Source organism: Salmo salar, chromosome ssa12 (genome assembly GCF_905237065.1).
Source record: "Salmo salar chromosome ssa12, Ssal_v3.1, whole genome shotgun sequence".
In the NCBI taxonomy this organism is placed as follows: domain Eukaryota; kingdom Metazoa; phylum Chordata; class Actinopteri; order Salmoniformes; family Salmonidae; genus Salmo; species Salmo salar.
Window position 1 is genome coordinate 56,036,959 of NC_059453.1, and position 27,790 is coordinate 56,064,748.

Consider the following 27,790-nt stretch of genomic DNA (forward strand, 5'->3'; position numbering starts at 1 on the left):
TCAGCCAATCATGGCTAGCGGGAAGGTTCCTGTCTTTTTTCGTGGGTAAACCAACTAAGCTCGTAATTTAACAATTTTATTTGTATTTACAGATGGCATCCTCATTTTTTATTAAGGCAGATGAAAGTTTGCATGTTTCAGAAGGCATTTCTGCCAAAAAACACATTTTGATAAATAAATTACATTCAAATTCCTCTTCTGTGAAGTAGTGATGAGCGACATACGCCTAGCTTCCTGAAACGGGTAACAAATACACAACACACACACACACACACACAGACACACACACACAGTGGCTTGCTGAGGATGGGCAACATACTCACTCATCTGTTGAGATGGCTGACAGTCTGGTTATGTGGCACAAGATAAGTTGTTGGGGTGAAGTGCATCTTGAGGAATGTGCCGAGAGTCACAACCACCTGCAGCCAGTCTTTAAGATAGAGTGCTCTTGTAGAAGCGCTATAAATCAACATGTAGAGGTTGTTCAAAGATGGATGGGAAAAAGGAAGTAATCTATTCCCTTTACACCTTAAAGGGATACTTTGGGATTTTGGCAACGAGGCCATGAAGTTAGAGGTAGTTTCAAAAGCCAATGCTAACTAGCGTTAGCGCAATGTCTGGAAGTCTATGATACCCATAGACGTCCAGCCATAGCGTAAGCGCAACTAACTCTAACTTCTGACTCTGGGGAAGTAGATAAAGAGCCTTGTTGACAAAATTGTGAAGTTTCCCTTTAAACTGGACTGGAAGTAGTGAGGAAAGTCTGGATTTTCACACCTTCCTACCATGAGTAGGAGCAAATAGCGTCTGTGAACATCAATTTGTATTGTTTGGAATAAATTCCAAGCTTTTATTTTGGAGGGGGCAAAAATGCTCTTTGAATTACAAATTTGTATCAGTCACTTTTTTAACTGAAGTACCATAACATTACTGGAATTGTAACATGAACAATGATATATTATTAATTTTCCTCTTTTCCACTTGCAGTGACTAACCAAGATATCATGTGTCAAGAGTGGGCTCTAGAGTGATCCACCTCGCCCATCCTCAGCCCCTGTAAGACCCTTCTGTGTCCCACTTCTACACCCACCTACCCACGACCCACTACACTGACCCCAGCTACCCGACCTGACCATGCCCACCACCGGCCTCCTCTGCCCTGGGCTCTGGGCCAAGGCTGCCCCTTGGTGGTCCCTTCATCTGCTCCTCTTTGACCTGCTTATCTCTGAGGCCCTGGCCAGCCCTAACAACAGATTCCCCCCTTCCACCAAGAGGGAGATCACCATCGACGGTGACCTGGTGATCGGCGGACTGTTCCCGGTGCACGAGAAGGGTGAGGGGGTGGAGGACTGTGGGAAGATCAACGAGCAGAGAGGGATCCAGAGACTGGAGGCGATGCTTTTAGCGCTGGATGAGATCAACGCAGACGAGAGGCTGCTGCCGGGCCTCAGGCTGGGAGCCCACATCCTGGACACCTGCTCTAAGGACACCTACGCTCTGGAGCAGAGCCTGGAGTTTGTACGAGCCTCCCTCACTAAGGTGCACGAGCCGGGGTTCATCTGTCCAGACGGATCCAACCCCATCCAGGATGATGTCCCTCTGGCCATTTCTGGAGTCATCGGGGGCTCCTACAGTGACGTTTCCATCCAGGTACGTTTCTCATAGAAATCCATTCATTAACTGGTTATGACTGTGTCCAGGTATTTCTATACAGTCTATGGTCCATACAGGTACCTTTGCACCTCGTCATCTCACACCCCACCCATAGGAGTCTAAGCCCCCACCCCTCCATGTGTAATAAAAATAAAATACTATGAATGAATCCTCATACAATGTGATATTTGATTATGTCTAATATATTACACATGACAAACAGTTGAGAGTAAGGTAGGCTACCATTACCCACCAGCAAATAGGACAACTTAGTTTTGGTCAGTTTCTTTCACTCATCGCAGGTTCCAAAACGAGCCTTGGTGGATGCAGCTATGCAGTCTTTCTTGCTATTTGCCACACAGTATTATTCACTTTGCACATTAGGTATCAGGTGTTGAATTTGTATTTTTTCTGCGCCTATGCTTGCATATACCTGCTGGTAGATAGATGTGAGACGTGCTGGTAGAGACGTGCTGTTAACGTGATATCAGTATTCAGGTTTAACGAGCGGCAGAAAGAGATAGAGCTAAGATGGAGGGAGATGAAATTCAGTTCTCGGCTTTAGCTGACGATTCAAATCTCTCTGTAACTAATTGGTCCCAGCTGAGATGATGTCCTATTCCTGTTTCATGGGTTAGTACTCCAAATACTGTGTTTGTGTGTACATGTGTGTACATGTGTGTGTATTTGTTTATGAGTGGGTTGCTATGTCTGTAAGTGTCTACACTATGTCTTTAAGATGGCGTCATGTTGGATAGGAAGTGTAATATACAGGGGGGAAAAACACTTTAAAAAAAGAGAAGACAACAGTTACCGGAAATGGGTTGCATCCCATCCCCACCTACCTCCACTTGCCTCTAGTTCCAGTTCTGTACATTTCGTTTGGCTTTGGTCGGGCTGGAATAATTATCCGCCTGGGAGGCTTGCAGTAGCTGCCCACATTAGCTGTTTGAAGCTCTGCTCCTCTATGACGTTTGTTCACAGAGACCTCTTTCACTTTGTCAGTGCGATAACTTCTGTACGCCACACGGAGAACTCTGTCTTTTCTTGAAACCTATGAAGAGAGGCCCCTACGTCCAATACATAGCTACTTAATTAACATGTTCTCCACTCCCAGGGCTAACTGTAATTACCCATGATGCACTAGGCGTAAAGGAGAGGAGGCCTGTGTGAATAATTTAATAATTCAGAGACAGGACATTACACTGGGAGGGATGTTGTTAGGTAAGGATCATGTGAACGATGGACCTGATGTGTGTGTGTGTGTGTGTGTGTGTGTGTGTGTGTGTGTGTGTGTGTGTGTGTGTGTGTGTGTGTGTGTGTGTGTGTGTGTGTGTGTGTGTGTGTGTGTGTGTGTGTTGCTGATGATGAAGTGATCACACAGACAGAACATGTCATCATGGAGTGTTACAGCATGTCTGCTTCAGAATCCATTAGTACCATGCTAGTCAAGACATGTAAGGATGTGAATAAGATCAGAATATGATCACACATCATATGACCTGTGACTTTACTATGCCTTTGTTAAGTGCCAATCATTGGTGAAATATAGTTTGCATCTCAAATGGTACCCTTTTCCCAATGTAGTGCACTACCTTTGACCAGGGGCCATAGGGGACACAGACATAGTTCACATTGATGCATCAATCTGGAATGATTTATCAAGTGCAGTATTCACTTTTGCCATGCTTCCTAGCAAGTGAGTTAAAGCGTTCAAAATGATGAAGGAACAGAACACACATGTTATAGCAACTCGGTGTTATGACAAATCACTTGATTAGATGGCTCTCTCTGTCAGATGTGAGGCACAGTAGCTTGTGGATGCTTGATGATTAAGCTTCTGCTCATTAAGTCATGAAGTTAAATTGTATTGTACAGTTTATGCTTGACGAAGACTGAGGATATTGAGTCAATCAATAGTTGATCAATGAGATTGTAACTAGGACAATTCAACTATATGGTCTATAGAGGTGGGATCTAACAGAGAGAGTTCTGTTCCCTTCTTAAAGAATCCAGAAAAGGATAATTTATAATGTCATCCCTCCATAAATAATACAAACAGCGTAAAATTACTGTTCCTTTGGATCATTCAGTAAGCATGTTTCCAGTGGATCTGCATCTTTTTTTCCGATTCTGCATTCTGTGTTGAAGTCGATTGAACTTTTAAGGTCTAATTAATACTTTTGTTCAGAGCTTGCATAAAATACATTTCTGGGGAAGGTCTATACAGATATTCTATATTAATTTGACCAGTTTCTCACAGCACAAAAAGTATTTTGCAGCAACAGGAAATGTGCATTTTTATGTGGGTTATAATTAATGTACATTTTTGTAGAGGTTGATACATTTTTTGTTAAGATAATTCAACTCTGGCATTTTAAAGTGGAAATTACAAACTTTAGAAGGCTTTTTAAACCTCAAATACACTACAATTTGCATGTCCTGCCACATAGTGATCAAATGAAAATAGTACACCTGTAGATCTTTGTCTGGTAGAAAAACACCAGACAACACAGCAGGGATTGTATTATACACTTCAGTTGAGTCAGTTGAGACCGCAGCAAACACAAGGCCTCCCTACTGAGAGAGTAGAGCTTTATGGATCTGTGTGGCCATCTGTGGCCCCTTTTGTGGTCAATGACAGTCAGTGACAGGAAAGCTGAAAGGGACTGGATACTTCACCGTGATTGGGAAAAAGAGCCAGGCAGGGATAATGTTTGGATAATGTTTATTTGTCACATGCTTCGTAAATAACAGGTGTAGACTAAGAGCAAAATGCTTACTTACGGGCCTTTCCCAACAATGCAGAGATAAAGAAAATAGAGAAATAATAGAAAAGTAATAACATGTCAAAGTAATAATAAATACACAATGAGTAACAATAACTTGGCTATATACATGGGGTACCAGTACCGAGTTGAAGTGCAGGGGTATGAATAATTGAGGTAGATACATATAAATGGGAATAGAGTGACTAGTCAACAGAATAATAAAATAAAGTAGCAGCAGCGTATGTGATGAGTCAAAAAAGTTAGCGCAAAAACGGTGTCACGTCCTGAGCAGTATAAGGGGTTATTGTTTATTGTAGTTTGGTCAGGACGTGGCAGGGGGTATTTGTTTTATGTGGTTCGGGGTTTAATGGTATATGTATTTATGTAAGAGGGGTGTTTGATTTATGTGTTCCGGGGTTTTTGGGTAATGTTCTTGTTTTTTTATTTCTATGGTTTTCTATGTTGTGTATTTCTTTGTGTTGGCCTGGTATGGCTCTCAATTAGGAACAGCTGTACATCGTTGTTGCTGATTGAGAGTCATACTTAGGTAGCCCTGTTTCACCTGTCCATTTACATTTACATGTCCCTTTGTGGGAAGTTGTTTGTGCATTGCTGTGTGTAGCCTGCATTTACTGTGCGTTTTGTTTTGTTTGTGTTCTTATTAAAAGTTAAAATGAGCACTCAACCTGCTGCGCGTTGGTCAATTTCATACGACGATCGTTACAAACGGTCAATGCAGATAGTTAAATAGTTAACCAAATAGCAACCCGCACTAAGTATTTAGCAATCTTATGGCTTGGGGGTAGAAGCTGTTCAAGGTCCTGTTGGTTCCAATTAGAATACATGATAACAGTACTGTCATAATGCCATAGTGGTTCAAGGTTCTGTTGGCAGTGACCTATAGTTCCAGGTCCCCTTCATTGACTCACTCCTTTGTGAGTAGTGAGGACTGAGGAGCCTGTGGTGAGGTTTGTCCGAAGGAGGGCGGCTGCTTACGCACTCAGTCCCACTGTGTCTCAGAGGCAGAGTTGTGTGTGTGTTTATGCTGACGTACTCTGTCCCACTGTGCTTCAGACTCAAAAGCAGAGTTTACTGTATTAGAGGAAGGGCACCACCAGGACCAGTGGAATGACGCCACTGGAGAGCTATGGCCTTAGAGATACAATATAACACTCATATGGAAATCTATTCAATTCTGTGATGCTGACTGCATCCTTCAGAGGAGCTGCTTTGCTTTTCCCATCTGTGGGGTGCAACAGGGCCACAGAGAATCTTGGCACGGACCTCTCCACCTGACTGCGGTGGGGGAAAGACGCAGCGACACTGCCCCAGCCTAGATGCCCGTCATTGGGGCCAAGGGCTGCCTGTGAGGGGGTTGTGTGATGTGCTGGCCATCTGGTGGTGCATGTATGCATGGGCGTCAGAACCAGTTATTCACAGCCTCCGCATGGTGCCATTTGGGACACATCCATAGGCTATAACAGGAATCTCAGACAGAGAGCACATGGGACGGCATCCTCCCCGTTTAGATTAGCTGTTTTTTCTCTCATTGATGTGAAAACGCTTTATCGCCATCTGGGATGAGGCTGGGGGCGAAGCATCACTGATGACTAAATTACACTTAGTTCAGGTGCCAAATGATAGGTAGCTGACAAGTTTCATTGCATACTGGAAATTATGCTCTTTAGGCTTTATGAATTGTGCTGTTGCTAACCAACCACCACAAGTAGAAACTGAATCCGTGTGGAATTTACTTATGCATGGTGCAAATGATAAGGATATACCCTATACATTTCATAGTGTATCAAAAATGATGCTCTTTATATTAGCTATGCTGCTACTGTTTACCCACCACAACTAGAAATAGAATATGTACGCGTGATGCTTGTGGTCAGACTTGTATTTCTACATGTTCATCACACTCTTTCTACCTGACAGACATGTCTCCTAAGATGGTGTGTTTGTTTACCAGTCTTTGTGTGAACTCACAAAACAACACCTCACTCCATGTGAATATTCTAGAAAGTCTCTCTATTTGTCACCTTAAATAAACCTCATATATACCAGCCCCATATCTGCATGGTGTCCTGTAGATCAAAATAGGAAAATATTGCATATGAACATTCAATGTCTTAGAGCAGGTGTTAAATATCAATCCATAAATTCAGCAAATTAGAAAAAGACTCGGCACACCCAATCACATTACTAAAATCTATTTTAGAACTCTCATAACTTGAGGCAATATGAGTTGTTTGAGGAAGGAGGTCCACTGTGATTTGGGGTGTTGTTATCTCAAGGTGGATAATAGTAATTATGAGGTAGATGTTGGAGTGTAGGGGCTCGAATCACTCCGTAGTGCTGAAGTTCTGTGTTGTAGCCTGATATACATTTAAATACAATGTTCCTGCGTTTGCAGAGAATGCATTCACGGTAAACGCTGCATATGTCAGCTAAATCTGAAATTACCTTTCAATTTCAATCGCACTACAGCGCTGATCTTCAGCTCTATACGGATTGAATCGAGCCCTAGGTTTAGAGTGTGCTATAGTATTGTACAAGTGTTGATTATGTGTCAGAGTAGCTAGGAAGGTGGACGAATCTCTCACTGTGTGTGTTTGTGTTTCAAACTGAGCTGAGCATCACACAGAGATTGCAATGCAGGGTAAAAATACTTCTCCTTTGGTGTGAACTTCAAACGGGTCTTGTTTATCATGTGCGGTATCATTGCCATCTCCCTCCCTCCCTCCCTCCTCCATGAACCTGTGATTTTAAAACTGTACATTTTTGCAAACTGCGGTGAGGCACGCTAATTAGTGCGGCAGAATGTCGTATAGAAGTGAGGGGAAACAGTGGAGGTTGAAAGGAGTGGGATTCAAGAAGCCCATGCGTACCACACAGAGATAGGCGTTGTTAATGCCAGACAATCTATATCCACGTGCGCTCACACAAACTCGCACGCACGCATGCACACACACACACCTTTTATTCCTCCCATTTCCCAGAGAACTGTTGTTTTCTTTCTTTCCTTCTCTCTCACAAGGTGACATTAAATAAATGTTCATATTTTCTGTTCAGAACCTCTGGGTGTTCCACACTGCATTTTGAATGTAATTATATGCATAAATATGCATGACAAGCTTATATCCTCTGGTATCAACTATGATGAAATAAAAAAATACCTGGAATCATTTCAGACGTTATTACAAATGCAATGCGGGAGACTGGGGAGAAAATAGCATTACACAGGCTCTGCAAACAAATGATGCAGAACAATGTGTTTGTGTGTTTGCCACTCTTAGATTTAGTCTAGTCTTAGTTATTTTAACTAATATATCACAAAGTTTTTGTCACATTTTTAAATAATGTTTTAGTCTAGTTATTGTCAAAATGACAAAGATAGTGGGTCATTTTAGTCAACTAAATGCCCTTTTAGTTTAGTCTCATTTTAGTCACATCACCTTTTTCTTGCCTCATTAATCTATAGTGAACATAAATCACTGACTTCCATGTGCACAAACATACATAGCCTTGTCTTACCAGCATATGTTTCGGCATAACATCCTATCGCATGATTCTCTTCCCAACAGCCAAATTGGCAGAAGAACACATTATTCTGCAGCTGATAAAAATCACACCCCTTGACAATGCTACAGATTAACTTTTTCAGTTGGTGGCACCAGCTCATGATTTGGTTGCAACAATTTCTTTCTGCGGTGCCACACAATATAATATATTTTTTTATCACCTTATAAAGTCGTCCACGGTGCCTGACACTGTGTAATAGACTACTGAGATGGTAAGCTATTCAATAAATAAGTTGTTTCATCTGTCCTTGCAGGAATGCATGATTCAAGATATTTTGATGTACAACCTAATCCAGTGATTGCCATGGATTGTAGGTTGACAATAGGGTATTATTAGGGTTATATTTTAATGTCAAAATAGGACTCCAGATTTTTCTGAATTGTGTTGTTGAATTTTCCTACATCTTTATGTGCACTAATATCATAGGCACATTTATTTTCGGGCTAATTCACCACCATGAGGAAGTGAAAACTCAAAACACATTTGCTAGATCGCTAACATTAAATATTAATACCCACTGCTTGTAATCATGTATTAATCTAACAGTAAATGTATTTCCTAAAACGACTTTGTTGTTGGAGCCTGCTACCCTATGCACTTGCAATGGCTGATGCGCAATTGCCCATTTCGTACGCTTCGTATCGTAATTAACGGTCGACTTTGGGCAAAAACGCAAAAAGAACGGCTTTAAACTGTATAACTGATCAATGCACCATCATACCAGGTAATTTAATGCGTAAAAAAAAAGGGATGAATACGATAGTTGGTTACAGAAGTGTCATTTCTTATGGATCTCTACAGCTTCGGTCCAAAAACAAGTCCTTTAAAATGATGTCAACACATACTGGAGGAGTTACTGGCTAGCTAAAGTGGGTAGCTTAGCTAACAAACTAGCTCACAAACTAAATGTTGGTCACGGTGCGCATGACCAGAATGATACATCGAACAACCACCAAAGGCACACCACATTTCTGTTGGAAAATCTTGAAAGGGGCGGAAATGACAATTTTTCATGCCTAAAGTCAACATTTAAAGCAATATCAAATATCTCAGTTGTTGAACAGTTTCTATTGAGCTCAATATTAAGATGACAAATCAAAATTATACCCACAGACCAACAGTAGTTGCATCCAAAGCTATGTATTTCCCATAATTGGATCTAGAAATGTTATACAATTAGAAGGCTTTTTTCTCTCTCCCGGAGCACACATCAAGTGGCTCATTCAACACAGCAGCAGGCCCCAGCAAGACATGCCTCAGCGAAACAGGCCCAGGGTCTGGGAAGACACTTTCATTACAGAAATCATTAGGATAATGCACTCACTTTTGAGTGAGGTGGCCATACAATGAAGGTTTACCAGCACTGATGCGACCAATTAAAATGTAACTCGCAGAGCCAAGTCAAAGGATCGCAAAATGTGACTAAATGGTTGCAGTCTGGAGCCCTGCCCCTTGACATACTGTAGGTATATTGTAATTAAAGTTTTGTCATAAGTAGTGGTCTGATAGGTTGCAGCAAGCTAACTAGCCAGCATTATCAATCTGTTATTACCTGAGCGTATATATTGGAAGTATGCGCTTTCAGATGTCTCTTGAGGTTGGTATATTTTTCCGTCAACTTGTGGGTGAAAATGCAGTAATAAACGAAACTTCTCAGTGGAAACGTTGCATTCGGTCTTGTTTGAATCAACACAATGAGTAAAGTGGCTCCAAAACATTGGCCCTTTTTCTACCGGGAGCTTATACTACCTGAAGAGTAATGATTTGTTGCCACCAAATTGGAGAACAGATGCCGGGTAGAGAGGTGACTAGTGAATGACCTGGGCATGGTATTTATTTTCCACCGTATTGCAATATTCCATTGAGAAAGCCTTAACAATCTGCAAATGTCATGCGTGCTTTTGATTGGAATAAACAAATAACATTGAAAAGCTCTCAATCTCTCCAAAAAGTATTGTCCAGTCCACTTGCTAATCCAATTTTAGTCAGAGATAATGTAGCCTCGTCCTGTTTTTGTCAACCGAAATGAAAAATAATTTTTGTTTAGTTATAGTTTTTTTCTGGGTCTATTTAATCAGTTAGCATCTCATCAATTGACACTGAAAAATAGGTGTTTAATACGTATTTTTGTCACTATTTTAGTTGACAAAATTAACACTGGTTGTGTGTGTGTGTGTGTGTGTGTGGATGAGTCAAATCAAATCAAATTTTATTGGTCACATACACATGGTTAGCAGATGTTAATGCGAGTGTAGCGAAATGCTTGTGCTTCTAGTTCTGACTATGCAGTAATATCTAACAAGTAATCTAACAAATTCACAACAACTACCCTATGCACACAAATACACACAAATGTAAAGGGGTAAATAAGAATATGTACATATAAATATATGGATGAGCGATGGGTGTGGAATAGGCAAGATGCAGTAGCTGGTGTAGAATACATTATATACATATGAGATGAGTAATGTAGGATATGTAAACATTATTAAAGTGGCGTTATTTAAAGTGACTAGTGATACCTTTGTTAAGTCCTTTCATTTAACTGGCCAGAGATTTGAGTCTGTATGTTGGCAGCAGCTTCTTTATGTTAGTGATGGCTGTTTAACAGTCTGATGGCCTTGAGATAGAAGCTGTTTTTCAGTCGCTCGGGTCCCAGCTTTGTTGCAACTGTACTGACCTCGCTGTCACGACTTCCACCGAAGTTGGCTCCTCTCCTTGTTCGGGCGGCGTCACCGGCTTTCTAGCCATCGCCGCTCCACATTTCATTGTTCCATTTGTTTTGTCTTGTTCCCTGCACACCTGGTTTACATTCCCTAATCACACTGCATGTATTTATTCCTCTGTTCCCACCCCATGTCTTTGTGTGGAATTGTTTGGTTACGTGTTTAGTGTGATGCGCTAGACTGGTTTTCCCCCGGGTATCTTATTTTGACCCGTTATGTATTTGTCATACATTTGTATATTAGTGCGTGTTTTCGCGTTTGTTTACTTTTACCTGTGGCTGAAGGTTTTTGGACGCAGTTGTGTCTGTATTTTATGCCTTTGCCAAATAAAGTGCGCCTGATCACAACTCACTGCTCTCCTGCACCTGACTACATACCAGTAGCGCACAACCTTGACATTCGCCTTCTGGATGATAGCGGGTGAACAGGCTGTGGCTCAGGTGGTTGTTGTCCTTGATCTTTTTGGTCTTCCTGTGACATCGGGTGCTGTAGGTGTCCTGGAGGGCAGGTAGTCTGCCCCCGGTGATGCGTTGTGCAGATCGCACTACCCTCTGGAGAGCCTTGCGGTTGAGGGCGGTGCAATTGCCATACCAGGCGGTGATACAGCCCAACAGGATGCTCTTGATTGTGCAGTGTTTTAGATGACAAGCCACATTTCTTCAGCCTCCTGAGGTTGAAGAGGCGCTGTTGCACCTTTTTCACCACTCTGTCTGTGTGGGTGGACCATTTCAGTTTCTCCGTGATGTGTATGCCGAGGAACTTAAAACATTTCACCTTCTCCACTACAGTCCCGACGATGGTGATGGGGGGTGCTCCCTCTGCTGTTTCCTGAAGTCCACGATCATCTGCTCCATTTTGTTGACGTTGAGTGAGAGGTTATTTTCCTGACAACACACTCCAAGGGCTCTCACCTCCTCCATGTAGGCTGTCTCGTCATTGTTGGTAATCAGGCCTACCACTGTAGAGTCGTCTGCAAACTTGATGATTGAGTTGGAAGCGTGCATGGCCACGCAGTCATGGGTGAACAGGGAGAACAGGAGAGGGCTGAGAACACACCCTTGTGGGGCCCCAGTGTTGAGGATCAGCGGGGTGGAGATGTTGTTTCCTACCTTCACCAGCTGGGGGCGGCCCGTCAGAAAGTCCAGGACCCAGTTGCACAGGGCGGGGTCGAGACCAAGGGTCTCGAGCTTAATGACGAGTTTGGAGGATACTATGGTATTAAATTCTGAGCTGTAGTCAATGAGCAGCATTCTTACATATGTATTCCTCTTGTCCAGATGGGATAGGGCAGTGTGCAGTGTGGCGATTGCATCGTCAGTGGACCTATTGGGGCGGTAAGAAAATTGGATTGGGTCTAGGCTGTCAGGTAGGGTGGAGGTGATATGATCCTTGACTAGTCTTTCAAAGCACTTCATGATGACAAAAGTGAGTGCAATGGGGCGATAGTCATTTAGTTCAGTTACTTTAGCTTTCTTGGGAACAGGAACAATGGTGACCATCTTGAAGAATGTGGGGACAACAGACTGGGATAGAGATTATTTGAATATGTCCATGAACACACCAGCCAGCTGGTCTGCACATGCTCTGATTATGTTTTAAATGTTTAAATGTTTTACTCACATTAGCCACCGAGAAGGAGAGCCCACAGGCTTTGGTAGTGGGCCGTGTCAGTGGCACTGTATTGTCCTCAAAGCGAGCAAAGAAGTTGTTTAATTTGTCAGGGAGCAAGACATCGATGTCTGCGACGGGGCTGGTTTTCTTTTTGTAATCCGTGATTGACTGTAGACCCTGCCACATCCGTCTCGTGTTTGAGCCGTTGAATTGCATCTCTACTTTGTCTCTATACTGACGCTTTGCTTGTTTGATTGCCTTGCGGAGGGAATTGCTGCACTGTTTGTATTCTGTCATGTTTCCATGGTTTCTGGTTAAGGAAGGTGTTAATAGTCACAGAGGGTACGACATCTCCGATACACTTGCTAATAAACTCACTCACCGAGTCAGCGTATACATCAATGTTGTTGTCTGAGGCTATCTGGAACATATCTCAGTCCACGTGATCGAAGCTATCTTGAAGCGCGGAATCCGATTGGTCAGACCAGCATTGTATTGACCTGAGCACGGGTGTTTCCTGATTAAGTTTCTGTCTATAGGTTGGGAGCAACAAAATGGAGTCATGGTCAGATTTGTTACGCGGAGCGAACACAGGGGAACCCAAGAGTGGACTCAGATGCATGAACCAAAATGTTTATTGTACACAGAGAGATATGGAGTGCAGAACCGGGTTAGCTCAGATGAGTTGCAGAAAAACCCGAAGTGTAGAGTAAGGTTGTAGTTGACTGAGTTGAACAGGGTAAACAGGTACTGAGGGGAATCCAAGGTGGTGGTGGTGAGTGAAGTCCAGAGCAAGGTGATTGGTGTTGAGATGTGGTACCGGAGCCAGGAGCCAGGGACAGAGCGGTACTGCAACGAGAGAACAAAACGGTGTAATGCAGGGAAACAAGCACAGCAGGGCAACAGGATCTTGAGAACTGACAAAAGGCTAGGATAACAACTGACTGAGCAGAGATTACGATCTGGCAGAGTGGAGGTGGCAGGAATTAGTATATGTAGAGGTCTTGATTTATGGGACGATTTGCAGCTGATAGGGATTTGCTCTGACTCCAGCACACCTGTCTCCAACCACACAATCACACCAAAGATAGAGAGAGAGAGAGAGAGAGAGAGAGTATACTGGGGGAGAACTGCAGGTTAGGACGACACCGGATGGAAACCAGAGGGCGTAGTGGGAGCAGATGTGACAAGATTTGCCGAAGGCAGGGCGGGGGAGGGCTTTGTATGCATCGCAGAAGTTCGAGTAGCAATGATCCAGAATGCTACCAGCTCTTGTCATGCATTCGATATGCTGATAAAATTTAGGAAGTATTGTTCTGAGATTAGCTTTGTTAAAATCCCCAGCTACAATAAATGCAGCCTCAGGATGTATGGTTTCCAGTTTACATAGAGTCCAGTGGAGTTCTTTCAGGGCCAACAAGGGATCTGCTTTGGGGGGATATACATGGCTGTGAATATAATCGAAGAGAATTCTCTTTGAAGATAATGCGGTCCGAATTTGATTGTAAGGAATTCTAGGTCAGGTGAACAGGACTTGAGTTCCTGTATGTTGTTATGATTACACCATGAGTCATTAATCATAAGGCATACACCCTCGCCCTTCTTCTTACCAGAGAAATGTTTGTTTCTGTCGGAGCGATGCGTGAAGAAACCGGGTGGCTGTACCGAATCTGACAACATATCCCGAGTGAGCCATGTTTCCGTGAAACAGAGAACGTTACAATCTCTGATGTCTCTCTGGAAGGCAGCTCGTGCCCTAATTTCATCCACCTTGTTATCTAGAGGTTGGACATAGGCGAGTAATATGCTTGGAAGCGGTGGATGGTGTGCTCGCCTTCTGAGTCTGACCAGTAGGCTGCTCCGTCTGCCTCTCCTGCGGTGACCGCGTTGTTTTGTGTCGGCCTCTGGGATAACATCGCATGTCCAGGGTGGAGGTCCGAACAAAGGATCCGCTTCGGGAAAGACGTATTCCTGGTCGTAATGATGGTAAATTGACATCGCTTTTATATCCAATAGTTCTCCCCAGCTGTATGTAACATTGGGCTAACAATGTAAGAAATTATACATAAAAAAATGACCATCTCTGTCGGCTCCATCATAAGTGCATATCGTGTGTGCGTGAGTGAATGAATGTGTGCTAAGGTGATCTGTTTGCTAAGGTGTGAAGAGTCAGTGCAGGTGTGTGCAATCTGTGTGTGCAATCGTGAGCTATGATTAATCAAACTACCTAATTTACTTCCCTTCATTCACATTTTAAGCACTATTCAACCAACCTCATGCATTCTGTATCCAAGTCAAACGTATTATGTGTGAGATTATTGAAATACGATCTCAATGATTGTCTGATTATGAGGGAACGGGAATGACACATCAACACCTGGAGGAGAATCTCAGTCTCAGTGCTCTTAGGTCTAAAACCAAAATATAAAAACAACCTGGGCATATTCTGCTCAGCTCAATATTTACTCAAGTCTTGATCTCATGCTGAGGTTGTGAGGAGTTGTTATTTAAGTGTTGAGCACTCCACCGATTCCTTCTGCGCAGGTCTACTGTTCATTGACATGCAGATCAATGCGGCTTCATCAATAGAGAGACAGACATCATGCAGCCTCTCTCAGTCAATACAACTGACTTACTGGAGTTTTTCACTCCACTAGTATGTATTGTGTACAGTGCCTTCGGAAATTATTCAGACCCGTTGACTTTTTCCACATTTTGTTACGTTAAAGCCTTATTCTAAAATGGATTAAATAAAACAAATCCTCATCAATCTACACACAATACATCATATTGACAAAATGTTTTTTTGACATTTTTGCAAATGCATTCAAAATTAAAAACAGAAACACCTTATTTACATAAGTATTCAGACCCTTTCCTATGAGACTCAAAATTGAGCTCAGGTGCATCCTGTTTCCATGGATTATCCTTGAGATGTTTCTACAACTTCATTGGAGTCCACCTGTGGTAAATTCAATCAATTGGACATAATTTGGAAAGGCACACACCTGTCTCTATAAGGTTGACAGTACATGTCAGAGCAAAAACCAAGTCATGAGGTCAAAGGAATTGTCCGTAGAGCTCCGAGACTGGATTGTGTCGAGGCACAGATCTGGGGACGGGTGCCAAATCATTTCTGCAGCATTGAAGGGCCTCAAGAACACAGTGGTCTCCATCATTCTTAAATGGAAGAAGTTTGGAACCGCCAAGACTCTTCCAAGACCCGGCCGCCCGGTCAAACTGAGCAATCGTGGGAGAAAGGCCTTGGTCATGGAGGTGACCAAGAACCCGGTGGTGGAGTTGGGAGAACCTTCCAAAAGGACAGCCATCTCTGCAGCACTCCACCAATCAGGTCTTTATGGTAGAGTGGCCAGATGGAAGCCACTCTTCATTAAAAGCCAAAAGGCACCTAAAGACTCTCAGACCATGAGAAACAAGATTCTCTGGTCTGATGAAACCATGATGGAAATCTTTGGCCTGAATGCCAAGTGTCACGTCTGGAGGAAACCTGGCATCATCCCTACGGTGAAGCATGGTGGTGGCAGCATCATATTGTGAGGATGTTTTTCAGCAGCAGAGACTGGGAGACTAGTCAGGATCGAGGCAAAGATGAACCGCTCAAAGTACAAAGAGATGCTTGATGAAAACCTGCTGCACAGCGCCCAGGACCTCAGACTGAGGCGAAGGTTCACCTTCCAACAGGATAACGACCTTAAGCACACAGCCAAAACAACTCAGGAGTGGCTTCTGGACAACATCTGAATGTCCTTGAGTGGCCCATTCAGAGCCTGGACTTGAACCTGATAAATATCTCTGGAGAGACCTGAAGATATTGGTGCTGCATCGCTCCCCATCCAACCTGACAGAGCTTGAGAGGATCTGCAGAGAAGAATGGGAGAAACTCCCCAAATACAGGTGTGCCAAGCTTGTAGCGTCATACCCAATAAGACTCGATGCTGTAATCGCTGCCAAAGGTGCTTCAACAAAGTACTGAGTAAAGGGTCTGAATACTTATGGAAATGTGATATTTCCGTTTTTTATAAATTAGCAAACATTTATAAAAACCATTTTTTGCTTTGTCATTATGGTGTATTGTGTGTAGATTGATGAGGCACAAAAACGATTTAATCAATTTTAGAATAAGGCTGTGGAAAAAGTCAAGGGGTCTGAATACTTTCCGAAGGCACTGTATAATAGGGTGGTTTTGAACATGATGAACCAGGCAAAGCTGAGCACCATGGCCTTAGACAATGGATACACAGCCCATATTGGCCATAGAGACTGTCTTATAGAGAGTAAGATTCAGATAAAGAAAAAAAGTAACTATCTACAAGGTTCACATAATCTCCTTATCAATCAAATGATTGTCATATGACATGACATTGACTTACAGTACACAGTTGAGTTTGTGTTTTCCCATGGTAGAAGGCCGTATGTATCATGACACAAGGCAAGACCCAGATGCAGACACAGGAGGCAGAAGGTTGGAGTCTTACCCTATTGGATTAATAAATATTGTAGGCAAGAGAATAGTCGTAGACAGGCAAAAGGGTCAAAACCAGTTCAGAGTCCAAAATGTACCGAAGGGCAGGCAGAATCAAGGTCAGGGCAGGCAGGATGATCAGGCAGGCGGAAAAGTAGTCCAGAGTCAGGCAGGGGTCAAAACCGGGAAGACTATCAACAAGAGAATAGTAAAAGGATTATGGGAAAAACACGCTGGTAGACTTGACTAACATATAAGACGAACTGGCACAGAGAGACAGGAAACACAGGGATAAATACACTGGTGAAAATAAGTGACACCTGGAGGGGGTGGAGACAATCACAGGAACAGGTGAAAAATCAGGGAATGACAGTATGGAGAGGATGGGCTAATAGATAAGGGCTTGAGTTGCTCTCTTCTACACGTCATCTATAGTGGATCTGTATCTCAGCTTTCTTCCCTCCTTCCTCTCCATCCTGTACTTATGCTTGTCTAAGCCTTCTCTAAGCCGGGGGGGAGTCTATGTCTAAACTGGGGGGGAATCTATGTCTATGTCCCAGGACATAGACATGTCTTATATGGGCAGAAAGCTTAAATTCTTGTTAATCTAACTACACTGTCCAATTTATAGTTGCTATTACAGTGAAGAAATACCATGCTATTGTTTGAGCCACTTAGAAAAACTACAACTTCTCCCTCATTTTTCCAAAAACCAGCCTGAAACTCTTTCTAAAGACTGTTGACATCTAGTGGAAGCCCTAGGAACTGCAATCGGGGACGATTTCGCCCTATTATAAAAGTGCCAGGAATTGAAATCAGTGGTAAGCTGATTTTATTTTTTGTTAATGGTTTGTCCTCGGGGTTTCGCCTGCCATTTCAGTTCTGTTATACTCACAGACATTATTTTAACAGTTTTAGAAACTTTAGAGTGTTTTCTATACAATTTGAAAGGAAACGCATTGAAATTTTGGATATGTGAAATTAATGTAGGCGAATATAACACATTAGATCTTGTAAAAGATAATACAAACAAAAAAACATTTATTTATTTATTTTTTGTTACATCATCTTTGAAATGCAACAGAAAGGCCATAATATACTATTGCAGTTTAGGAGCAATTTAGATTTTGGCCAATAGATGGCACCACTATATGTGCACAGTTTCAGACTGATCGAGTGAAGCATTGCAATACATCAGTAATGTTTTATCATGTCTGCCCAAATGTGCCGAATTGGTTAGTTGATACATTTTCAAGTACATAACTACAGAGAACATACAAAAATGATATGGTAATAAAATAAATTGTTTAACCACTCCCAGGAAGGTAATAAATTATGGAAAATTTGCTTCTCTGCAGAAAATACACTAACCTTCACACATCTAGATGGCCGGGCGGGGTGGGGGTGGGACCAGAAACAGCAGGGGTTCGAACTGTAGAACCCAGTTCTTACATTTGAAAATTATAATGGCTTTTATCAAACAAAACTATGCTACATTTTATCTCTGGGACCCTCAGGATGACAAATCAGAGCAAGATTACTGAATGCAAGTACATTATTTACCTTCAGAAGTGAATGTATCAACCCAGTTGCAGTGATAAAAGTTTTTTGTTGTGCACTCTCCTCAAACAATAGCATGGTATTTTTTCACTGTAATAGCTACTGTATATTGGACAGTGCAGTTAGATTAACAAGAATTTAAGCTTTCTGCCTATAAAATACACTGCTCCAAAAAATAAAGGGAACACTAAAATAACACATCCTAGATCTGAATGAATGAAATAATCTTATTAAATACTTTATTCTTTACATAGTTGAATGTGCTGACAACAAAATCACACAAAAATAATCAATGGAAATCCAATTTATCAACCCATGGAGGTCTGGATTTGGAGTCACACTCAAAATTAAAGTGGAAAACCACACTACAGGCTGATCCAACTTTGATGTAATGTCCTTAAAACAAGTCAAAATGAGGATCAGTAGTGTGTGTGGCCTCAACGTGCCTGTGTGACCTCCCTACAACGCCTGGGCATGCTCCTGATGAGGTGGCGGATGGTCTCCTGAGGGATCTCCTCCCAGACCTGGACTAAAGCATCCGCCAACTCCTGGACAGTCTGTGGTGCAACGTGGCGTTGGTGGATGGAGTGAGACATGATGTCCCAGATGTGCTCAATTGGATTCAGGTCTGGGGAACGGGCGGGCCAGTCTCCTGATGTACTGGCCTGTCTCCTGGTAGCGCCTCCATGCTCTGGACACTACGCTGACAAACACAGCAAACCTTCTTGCCACAGCTCGCATTGATGTGCCATCCTGGATGAGCTGCACTACCTGAGCCACTTGTGTGGGTTGTAGACTCTGTCTCATGCTACCACTAGAGTGAAAGCACCGCCAGCATTCAACAGTGACCAAAACATCAGCCAGGAAGCATAGGAACTGAGAAGTGGTCTGTGGTCACCACCTGCACAACCACTCCTTTATTGGGGGTGTCTTGCTAATTGCCTATAATTTCCACCTGTTGTCTATTCCATTTGCACAACAGCATGTGAAATGTATTGTCATTCAGTGTTGCTTCCTAAGTGGACAGTTTGATTTCACAGAAGTGTGATTGACTTGGAGTTACATTGTGTTGTTTAAGTGTTCCCTTTATTTTTTTGAGCAGTATATATGTATATGTCCTGGGAAATGTTCTTGTTACTTACAACGTCACGCTTATCACATTAGTGCACATTAGCTCAACCATCCCGCTGGAGGGGCACCGATCCCGTAGAGGTAAAAAAATATATTAAAAAAATGTGCCCCTGTACCGGAACAGTGACATCCATGATGTTTTGGTCAATTTGACCCACAATTAGACCTTGGTCTATATAATTTTTTTTACAGTTTGTCCTACAAACCAAATGCTTTCTGCACATGAATGGTGCAACCATGCTGGTCACATAGATATTCGTATAATTTTGCTATGATTCTCAAAGACTGAGCAGCACAGATCTGAAGTAAATTTGACCCGCAATTTGACCCCTGCAATTTGACCCCCGCAATTTGATCTTGGTCTACAGTGGTTCCTCCTTTAAAAGTTGTGAGCTTACACCGGGGGACTCAGAGGTACCCAGCGTCACGGCTTCATTGCTCCAGACCACCACAAGGGGGAGTTAGAGCACTCATTATGCATTTGGGTCCCAAGGTTTTTATATGACCAATCATATCGAGTGGTTCCAATGACGAGTTTGATGCGAGCCACCCGTCCCTGGTGATTTCCTTCAGTAAAGATGGTTGACAAAACATTACGGGGAAGCAAATGTAAGTAGTTATAATGTCATAACGAGTCAAGCTAAAAATATACAATTGAGAGGAATATGTTAGTTAATGTAGAGACAAATGATTGTGCATATTTTTTGTCATGAAGCTAATTTACAAAAATTGCTATATAGCAAGTTAGCTGACTAGCTAACATTAGCCAGCTAGCTAGCTGGTGTAATGGCATGAGTATGACATTGACATTCGTGTTGTTTAATGTTTTAGGGACTCCTGAGAAAACCAGAAAACCAGGCTGTCATCTTGGGAAACAGTGGATGTAAAGAATCTAGCTAGCTAAAGCATTTACTGCAAATTGAATGTACAATTGTGTTTGCTTGCATTGCCGTGCAATGCAGCTGAAGTAACATAGCTAGCTAACTATTTACTTGTTTATTGTGTAGTGGAGGATAAAAATAACTGTATGTCTATGGATGTGTAGCTAGCTACAGTATGTAGCCGATCTGTGTATGGACCCTAAAACATTAGGTTCTGAACTAATATTCATACCAATCTATGAACCTCAGCTATCATAGTTGTTGTATCGACTTCAAGTCTGAATGGCATTAAGGAAGTCTATGGATTGAGTAGAGTACAATAACTTTATTGTGCCAAGGATGCAAGTCCTATATACATGTACTGTAGTTATTACCACCAATGAGATCCCCACATTGTTGCCTGTATATTGACTATATTCATTGATCATGTACTCCACTCCAACTCCATTCCATTCTTTGAATGATGCTGTGTCTGCATGTACGTATTACAATTGTACACTTCAACAGTGTTTACCACTCCTGATTACAGTGTTACCCTAATATTCTCTCAGTTCATCACATTTACAGTGTCTCTAGCGATGTCTCCTAACCAGATTTGGGTCCCTAGTTGGCCCTGAGGTTATCTTAAGAGCGGGTGAGTTGGCGCTGACGGGACTGGCTTCCTCTCTCACATGAAAATATACCTGCAGATGAGAGACAGATGGATAGAGAGAGAGCATGATTAACCTCTCTGGGCTAGGTGGGACGCTTGCGTCCCACCTAGTCAACAGCCAGTGTAATCCCGTGGCGCGATATTCAAATACCTCAAAAATGCAAAAACTTAAATTTTTCAAACATATGACTATTTTACACCATTTTAAAGACAAGACTCTCGTTAATCTAACCACACTGTCCGATTTCAAAAAAGCTTTACAACGAAAGCAAAACATTAGATTATGTCAGCAGAGTACCCAGCCAGAAATAATCAGACACCCATTTTTCAAGCTAGCATATAATGTCACATAAACCCAAACCACAGCTAAATGCAGCACTAACCTTTGATGATCTTCATCAGATGACAACCCTAGGACATTATGTTATACAATACATGCATGTTTTGTTCAATCAAGTTAATATTTATATCAAAAACCAGCTTTTTACATTAGCATGTGACTAGCATGTGACTAGCATTCCCACCGAACACTGCCGGTGAATTTACTAAATTACTCACGATAAACGTTCACAAAAAACATAACAATTATTTTAAGAATTAAAGATACAGAACTCCTCTATGCACTCGCTATGTCCGATTTTAAAATAGCTTTTCGGTGAAAGCACATTTTGCAATATTCTAAGTAGATAGCCCGGCATCACAGGGCTAGCTATTTAGACACCCAGCAAGTTTAGCATTCACCAAAGTCAGATTTACTATAAGAAAAATGTTATTACCTTTGCTGTCTTCGTCAGAATGCACTCCCAGGACTTCTACTTCAATAACAAATGTTGGTATGGTCCCAAATAATCCATTGTTATATCCAAATTGCAGCGTTTTGTTCGTGCGTTCAAGACACTATCCGAAAGGGTAAAGAAGGGTTACGAGCACGGCGCATTTCGTGACAAAAAAATTCTAAATATTCCATTACCGTACTTCGAAGCATGTCAACCGCTGTTTAAAATCAATTTTATGCCATTTTTCTCGTAAAAAAGCGATAATATTCCGACCGGGAAATCGTTTTTTATTACAAAGAGAGTGAAAGTAAAAGCATGCTATCCCCTCATGCACGAGCCTCAGTCTAATGGCCCTCTGATAGAGCACGTGCCAAACGCGCTAATGTGTTTCAGCCTGGGGATGGAATTACATCGTTCAGCTTTTTCCCGCCTTCTGAGAGCCCATGGGAGCCGTAGCAAGTGTCACGTCATGCCAGAGATCCCCTGTATTTGTTAGAGATGATCAAGGAGGGCAAGAAATGGTCAGACAGGCCACTTCCTGTAAGGAATCTTCTCAGGTTTTGGCCTGCCAAATTAGTTCTGTTATAGTCACAGACACCATTCAAACAGTTTTAGAAACTTTAGGGTGTTTTCTATCCAAAGCCAATAATTATATGCATATTCTAGTTACTGGGCAGGAGTAGTAACCAGATTAAAAATCAGGTACGTTTTTTATCCGGCCGTGCAAATACTGCCCCCTAGCCCCAACAGGTTAAGCCTTTTTTTATATTCTAACACAGTCAGTCATCATAATAATCAGGAGGTGAAATGGAAAACTGACCTTGGATCATTAACTCTGGGACTACTACATCTCTATCTGTATTTCAATGTAAAGCATCTCTTTAATAATACTTCCTGTTGACCCGACCAAGTGACCTCTCACCTATGATAATGCTGTGCCCTCTGTGTCAGCCAGTTCAGGTGCGGTAGGGGTTCACCAACACAGCTGATACAACCTAGAGGATTTAGGGAGAACGGGGAAAGGGATGAATTGAAAGAGAGAGACTGTTATTGTGTGTGTGTGGTCTCACCTGTTGTCCATACTAAGTGGCTAAAGAGTACTTTATGCTGAAAAACAGACACATGAGGACAAACAATAGAAGATCATGTCATTATTAGACTTAAATACCACTTAAAGCTTGATGATGACTTGATCATTTGAATCAGCTGTGTAGTGCTAAGGCAAAAACAAAAATGTGTGCAGGTGTTTGGAGCATTCCGATATGCCACAGCTGGTGAGGAGTCAGGTTTGCCTCTGTACTTAAAGGGTGATTATTCCAACTCTCTGTGAAATGCTGCAGATCTGCCCGCAGACGAGGTAGGAACACATATCCCACTCAGAAGAGGTGGATAGAATTCGACATGTCAAGGTATCCTTCTTCCTCCAAACTGTGCATGTGAGACAGGTTCCATGGACAACAAGACAGGCAGAGAGGAAGAGAGAAAAAGAACACAGAACAGTTTAATTACCTCTGGTTATGGACACTTTTGCCAGCAATAAAGCTTCCACGGCCTGTTCCTCGGACAGTGAACATCTGGCAATATCTACATTTTCGACCCCTTGATCAGCTCGCACTCTGAAAGTAAAGAAAATAGCTTATTTTTTGTAGATATGGAAACAATAACTGAGATATGACAGCAAATGTAATTTTCAGGATACGTCAATACAGCACAGAAAGCTTATTGAACATTTCACTTTAATTCCAATGCTTTTTTTCAAGATACAACAGGTAAGTATATTATTTTGTCTACATATTGCATATCTCCCATCACCTAATGAACAACCACAACACCAGTCTGGTGTTAAAGGGATAGGCCCCTTTTTTTCTCCACTTCCTGTCTGAATGACATGCCCAAAGTAAACTGCCTGCAGCTCAGGCCCTGAAACCAGGATATGCATATAAATGGTACCATTGGAAAGAAAACACTTTGATGGTTGTACAATTGTTGAAATTATGTAGGAGAATATAACACAATAGATATGGTAGGAGAAAATCCAAAGAGAAACCAACCGGTATTTTTTTGGGAGAGAGACCATCCTCTTAGAAATGCAAGAGAAAGGTCATATTGAAAATTAGCTCCCTGGATGCAATTCCCATGGCTTACACAGGGTGTCAGCAGTCTATGTTCAAGGTTTCAGGCTTGTAACTTAAAAAAATGAATAAGAAATATCAGTTTTAGTAGTAGGACACAGTCTTGGAAATTTGTGTTTGTGCGCGCCATGAAGACATTATGCACCTGCTAAAATTGGTTTCCTATTGAACTTTCCGAAATAAATATTATAGTTTGATTACATTTTAGGGTATCTGAGAAGTAAATAGAAATGTATTTTCACTTGTTGAAACAAAGTTTAGGGGTAGATTTTTGGATTCCTTTCTCTGCATGTTGAACAAGTGGATTACTCAAATCGATGGCGCCAACTAAACAGACTTTTTGGGATATAAAGAAGGATTTTATCTAACAAAACGACACTACATGTTATAGCTGGGACCCCCGTATGACAAGGAAGATTTTCAAAAAGTAAGTGATTATTTAATCGTTATATGTGAACGTATGAAACCTGTGCCAGTGGAAAAATATTTTGATGTGGGGCAATGTCCTCAAATAATCGCATGGCATGTTTTCGCTGTAATAGCTACTGTAAATCGGACAGTGCATTTAGATTAACAAGAATTTAAGCTTTCAGCCAATATAAGACACTTATATGTACCTAAATGTTTAAAGTCACTAATATTTATGATTATTTCTTTGAATTGCGCACCCTCCAGTTTCACCGGAAGTTGTCCCACTAGCGGGACACCGATCCTTAAGACGTTTTTAACCTATTAACCTGCTTCATTATTTATGTATTACCAGTTGATGAAGAACAACTCCAATTTCATACATCATTGAAAATTTGTCTATGAATAAGTAAGAATAGAAAAGTTAGAATAACTTCTTAGATTTGATGGAGACATTATACATCTTAGTACCTCATCAATTTATGATTTGTATCAATGTGGACGAGAGACAGGGGAGCAGGAACATCATTTTTTTGTCGAGCAATGCAATAAAGCTGGATCATTCTGGCAATGATACCTGCACCATCTACACGCTGCAAAGACTCCCTAACTCTTCGCCATTGTACACAATGGCCCATTGCTCTGAGACTTCCTTTGACCATTCTAAAGCCCGCATGGGGCATCCTTGCCTTAATGGCACTGACTTTCTGGTCTAACTCTTCATCTGACAGATATATTGTGTTCTTTCATCCCTCTGTAAAAAAAGCTAACCGTTACACTGTCATGAAATATGATTATATATCGACTATGAAACGAATAGGACATGGCCTGCTTATGAGTTTCCATGAAAGAAAGTTAGATTAATTCAACTGAAAATGGCGTGTACAGGCATTCGTAGCTAAATGCTTTTGGTTAGCTTGAGAATAATAATTGCATGATTTATCATTCTATGGCATGTATGTATGTATGTATGTATGTAATATAGTACAATGTTATGAAACGACACTGAATTGTAGGACCTAACTAAGAGCTGCGTAAAGGTTGGACGGAAGAACGCCCAGTGCTGATTACCTGAGATGCCATAATCACACAGTCCTTCTTCGTAGGTGTCCGCCTTTGTGTCGGAAAGAAAGGCTGAACACTATTGGTTGTAGCCAAACTGACACTCAAAAAATTGCAGTTTTGTTTTCAAATACATTTTTTGTTCTCTAAATATTTTGGGGGAATAAAATGCATAAAGTTTTGCGCTCTATTACAAAATATTTGATTGCAATTTTCTTTTTTTACTTTGAAGCCTCGTTTTTGCTTTCAGAACATTTATTTTTGATTGAAAATTGAATAAATTGCTTACAGAAAAATACATTTGGATTGAAAATAAAAAAGTTTTGCTCTCGACAAAAAGACATCCATTTGTTGCAAGCTGGGGAGGGGGACTAATAGCTGAACAATAGACTATTCAACTTTTACTAAAGAATAGTCTAATAGCCGAGCTAGATGCGAAAACCCCAGTCCTATCACACACCAGATTTGCCCTAATGACCGAGGGGGAGTTAGAGCACTGATTATGCTTTTGGGTCCCAATGCACTACTGTGTCTCTAACTGTTAATGAATGGGCAGTATAAACCAAATAATAAACTGATAATTGTGCACAACTTCAAATGAATCAAGTAGGGAGCAGGTTTCAAACCCTCAACCTTCTTGCCCGAAGTCCACCGCGCTATAGACTGTGCACCAAAAGCATGCTCAAGCCGCAGCGTTGATAGAGTGTGTCCTCGCAGTAGCTTGCTACTCAATGTAATAAAGTAATGACTTTTCATATAAGTTACCTTACAAGTTATGTTGGCTGACAATTTGCTAGCTATGATGTCCTTATGGACCACATAGCATATCATTACAGCAATATGTACCAATATGTTAGCTGTCTACCTAAGGTTAGTAGTAGTTAGTAGTTAGTAGTAGTTAGTAGTAGTTAGTAGTAGTTAATATACTGTCAAACTTGACAGTATATTAACTATAGGCTATCTAACTACCCTACATTTATTGACTTGATTATTCCCATTATTCTTAGCTTGGCTAAATGGTATAGTTGTTGTGCATTCTCAATGGACATTCGGGTGCTTTCGTAAATTCGCTCTGGCAATCTACACCGATTTCAGAGCACTCTCGTCTGAGTACCGGAGCACAGAATAATGAATTTATGAGCGCTCAACACCCGTTGAATACGGCCAGTGTCAGTAAACATCTGCAAAAAAGAATAATTAAATTGTTTCCAGCAGCACAGTTAGAGTCACCAACGCTCTGGTTAACACGGAAACTGCCTAACCAGCTCTACTAGGGCGAGTAAAATGCTCAGAGTGGTCTCATTTGTGTCTGGAAGTAGCTAGCAAGCTAACCAACGTTAGCTTTGGTGCTTGACTGCCGTCGTAAGGCCAGAACGCTCAAATCAACCCTACAACGTGAGAGCAAAACGGTCTGAATTTACAAACTGACAATCTGACAACTCTTTGAATTCATCAGCGTCACATTGTGCAGCGCCAAATTTTCCGTTCCATCGTAACAGAAATCCAGCAGGTTTTTTTGTTTTTCATGGAATATAAACACCATAATATTAATCAAATTAATTAAGCAAGTACCAGTCAAAAGTTCAGACAGCTACTATTCCAGGATTTTTCTATATTTTTACTATTTTCCACATTGCAGAATAATAGTGAAGACATCACAACTATGAAATAGCACATATGGAATCAGTTAAGAATTAATTCTTATTTACTCCTTCCTCCCCGTTGGGGGATTGAACCCCGGTCTCCGGCCGCACTACACAGGGATTCTTTAGCTAAATAGCCCAGTACTGTACTGCCCACCATCACATTGTACAGCACCATATTTTCTGTTCCATCCTAACAAAAGCCCAGAGGGTTTTTCATTTTTCATGGAATAGAAACACCATAATATTAATCAAATTAATTAAGAAATTACTAGTCAAAAGCTTGGACACCTACTCATTCCAGGATTTTTCTATATTTTTACTATATTCTACATTGTAGAATAATAGTGAAGACATCACAACTATGAAATAGCACATATGGAATCAGTTAAGAATTAATTCTTATTTACAAGTACAGCCTACTCCTTCCTCCCCGTTGGGGAATTGAACCCTGGTCTGTCACGTGCCCTCTCCATCTCTGGTAATGCCAATATGGAAGACTATCAAATGCTTCTCAAAGATGCCCTCTGGTGGTCAAACTAGCACTAACTTGCAGTAACAGAAAAAATGGCTGACAATTTAATGACGTGCCACAGAATGCTGCGGCAGCACGCAAGGTGTGCCGCAGTATGACGCAACTTTTAAAAGATGAACCACTGTATATAACTTGTGAACTGTGTGTCCTAAAAACAAGCTGCTTCCTGCACAAGAATGGT

The 27,790-nt window shown here is 41.6% G+C and overlaps 1 protein-coding gene across 2 annotated transcripts in view; it reads left to right on the top strand.

Annotated features, from left to right (window-relative positions):
- The window catches only part of LOC106565327 (metabotropic glutamate receptor 2), a 73,854-nt gene that overhangs the window by 21,058 nt on the left and 25,006 nt on the right, over positions 1–27,790 (top strand). For both annotated transcript variants that reach the window (XM_045691517.1, XM_014132301.2), the window contains one exon: positions 988–1,650. In XM_045691517.1, the coding sequence (XP_045547473.1) occupies positions 1,135–1,650 (516 nt within the window). In that variant the 5' untranslated portion in view covers positions 988–1,134. The remainder of the gene's footprint in view (positions 1–987; positions 1,651–27,790) is intronic.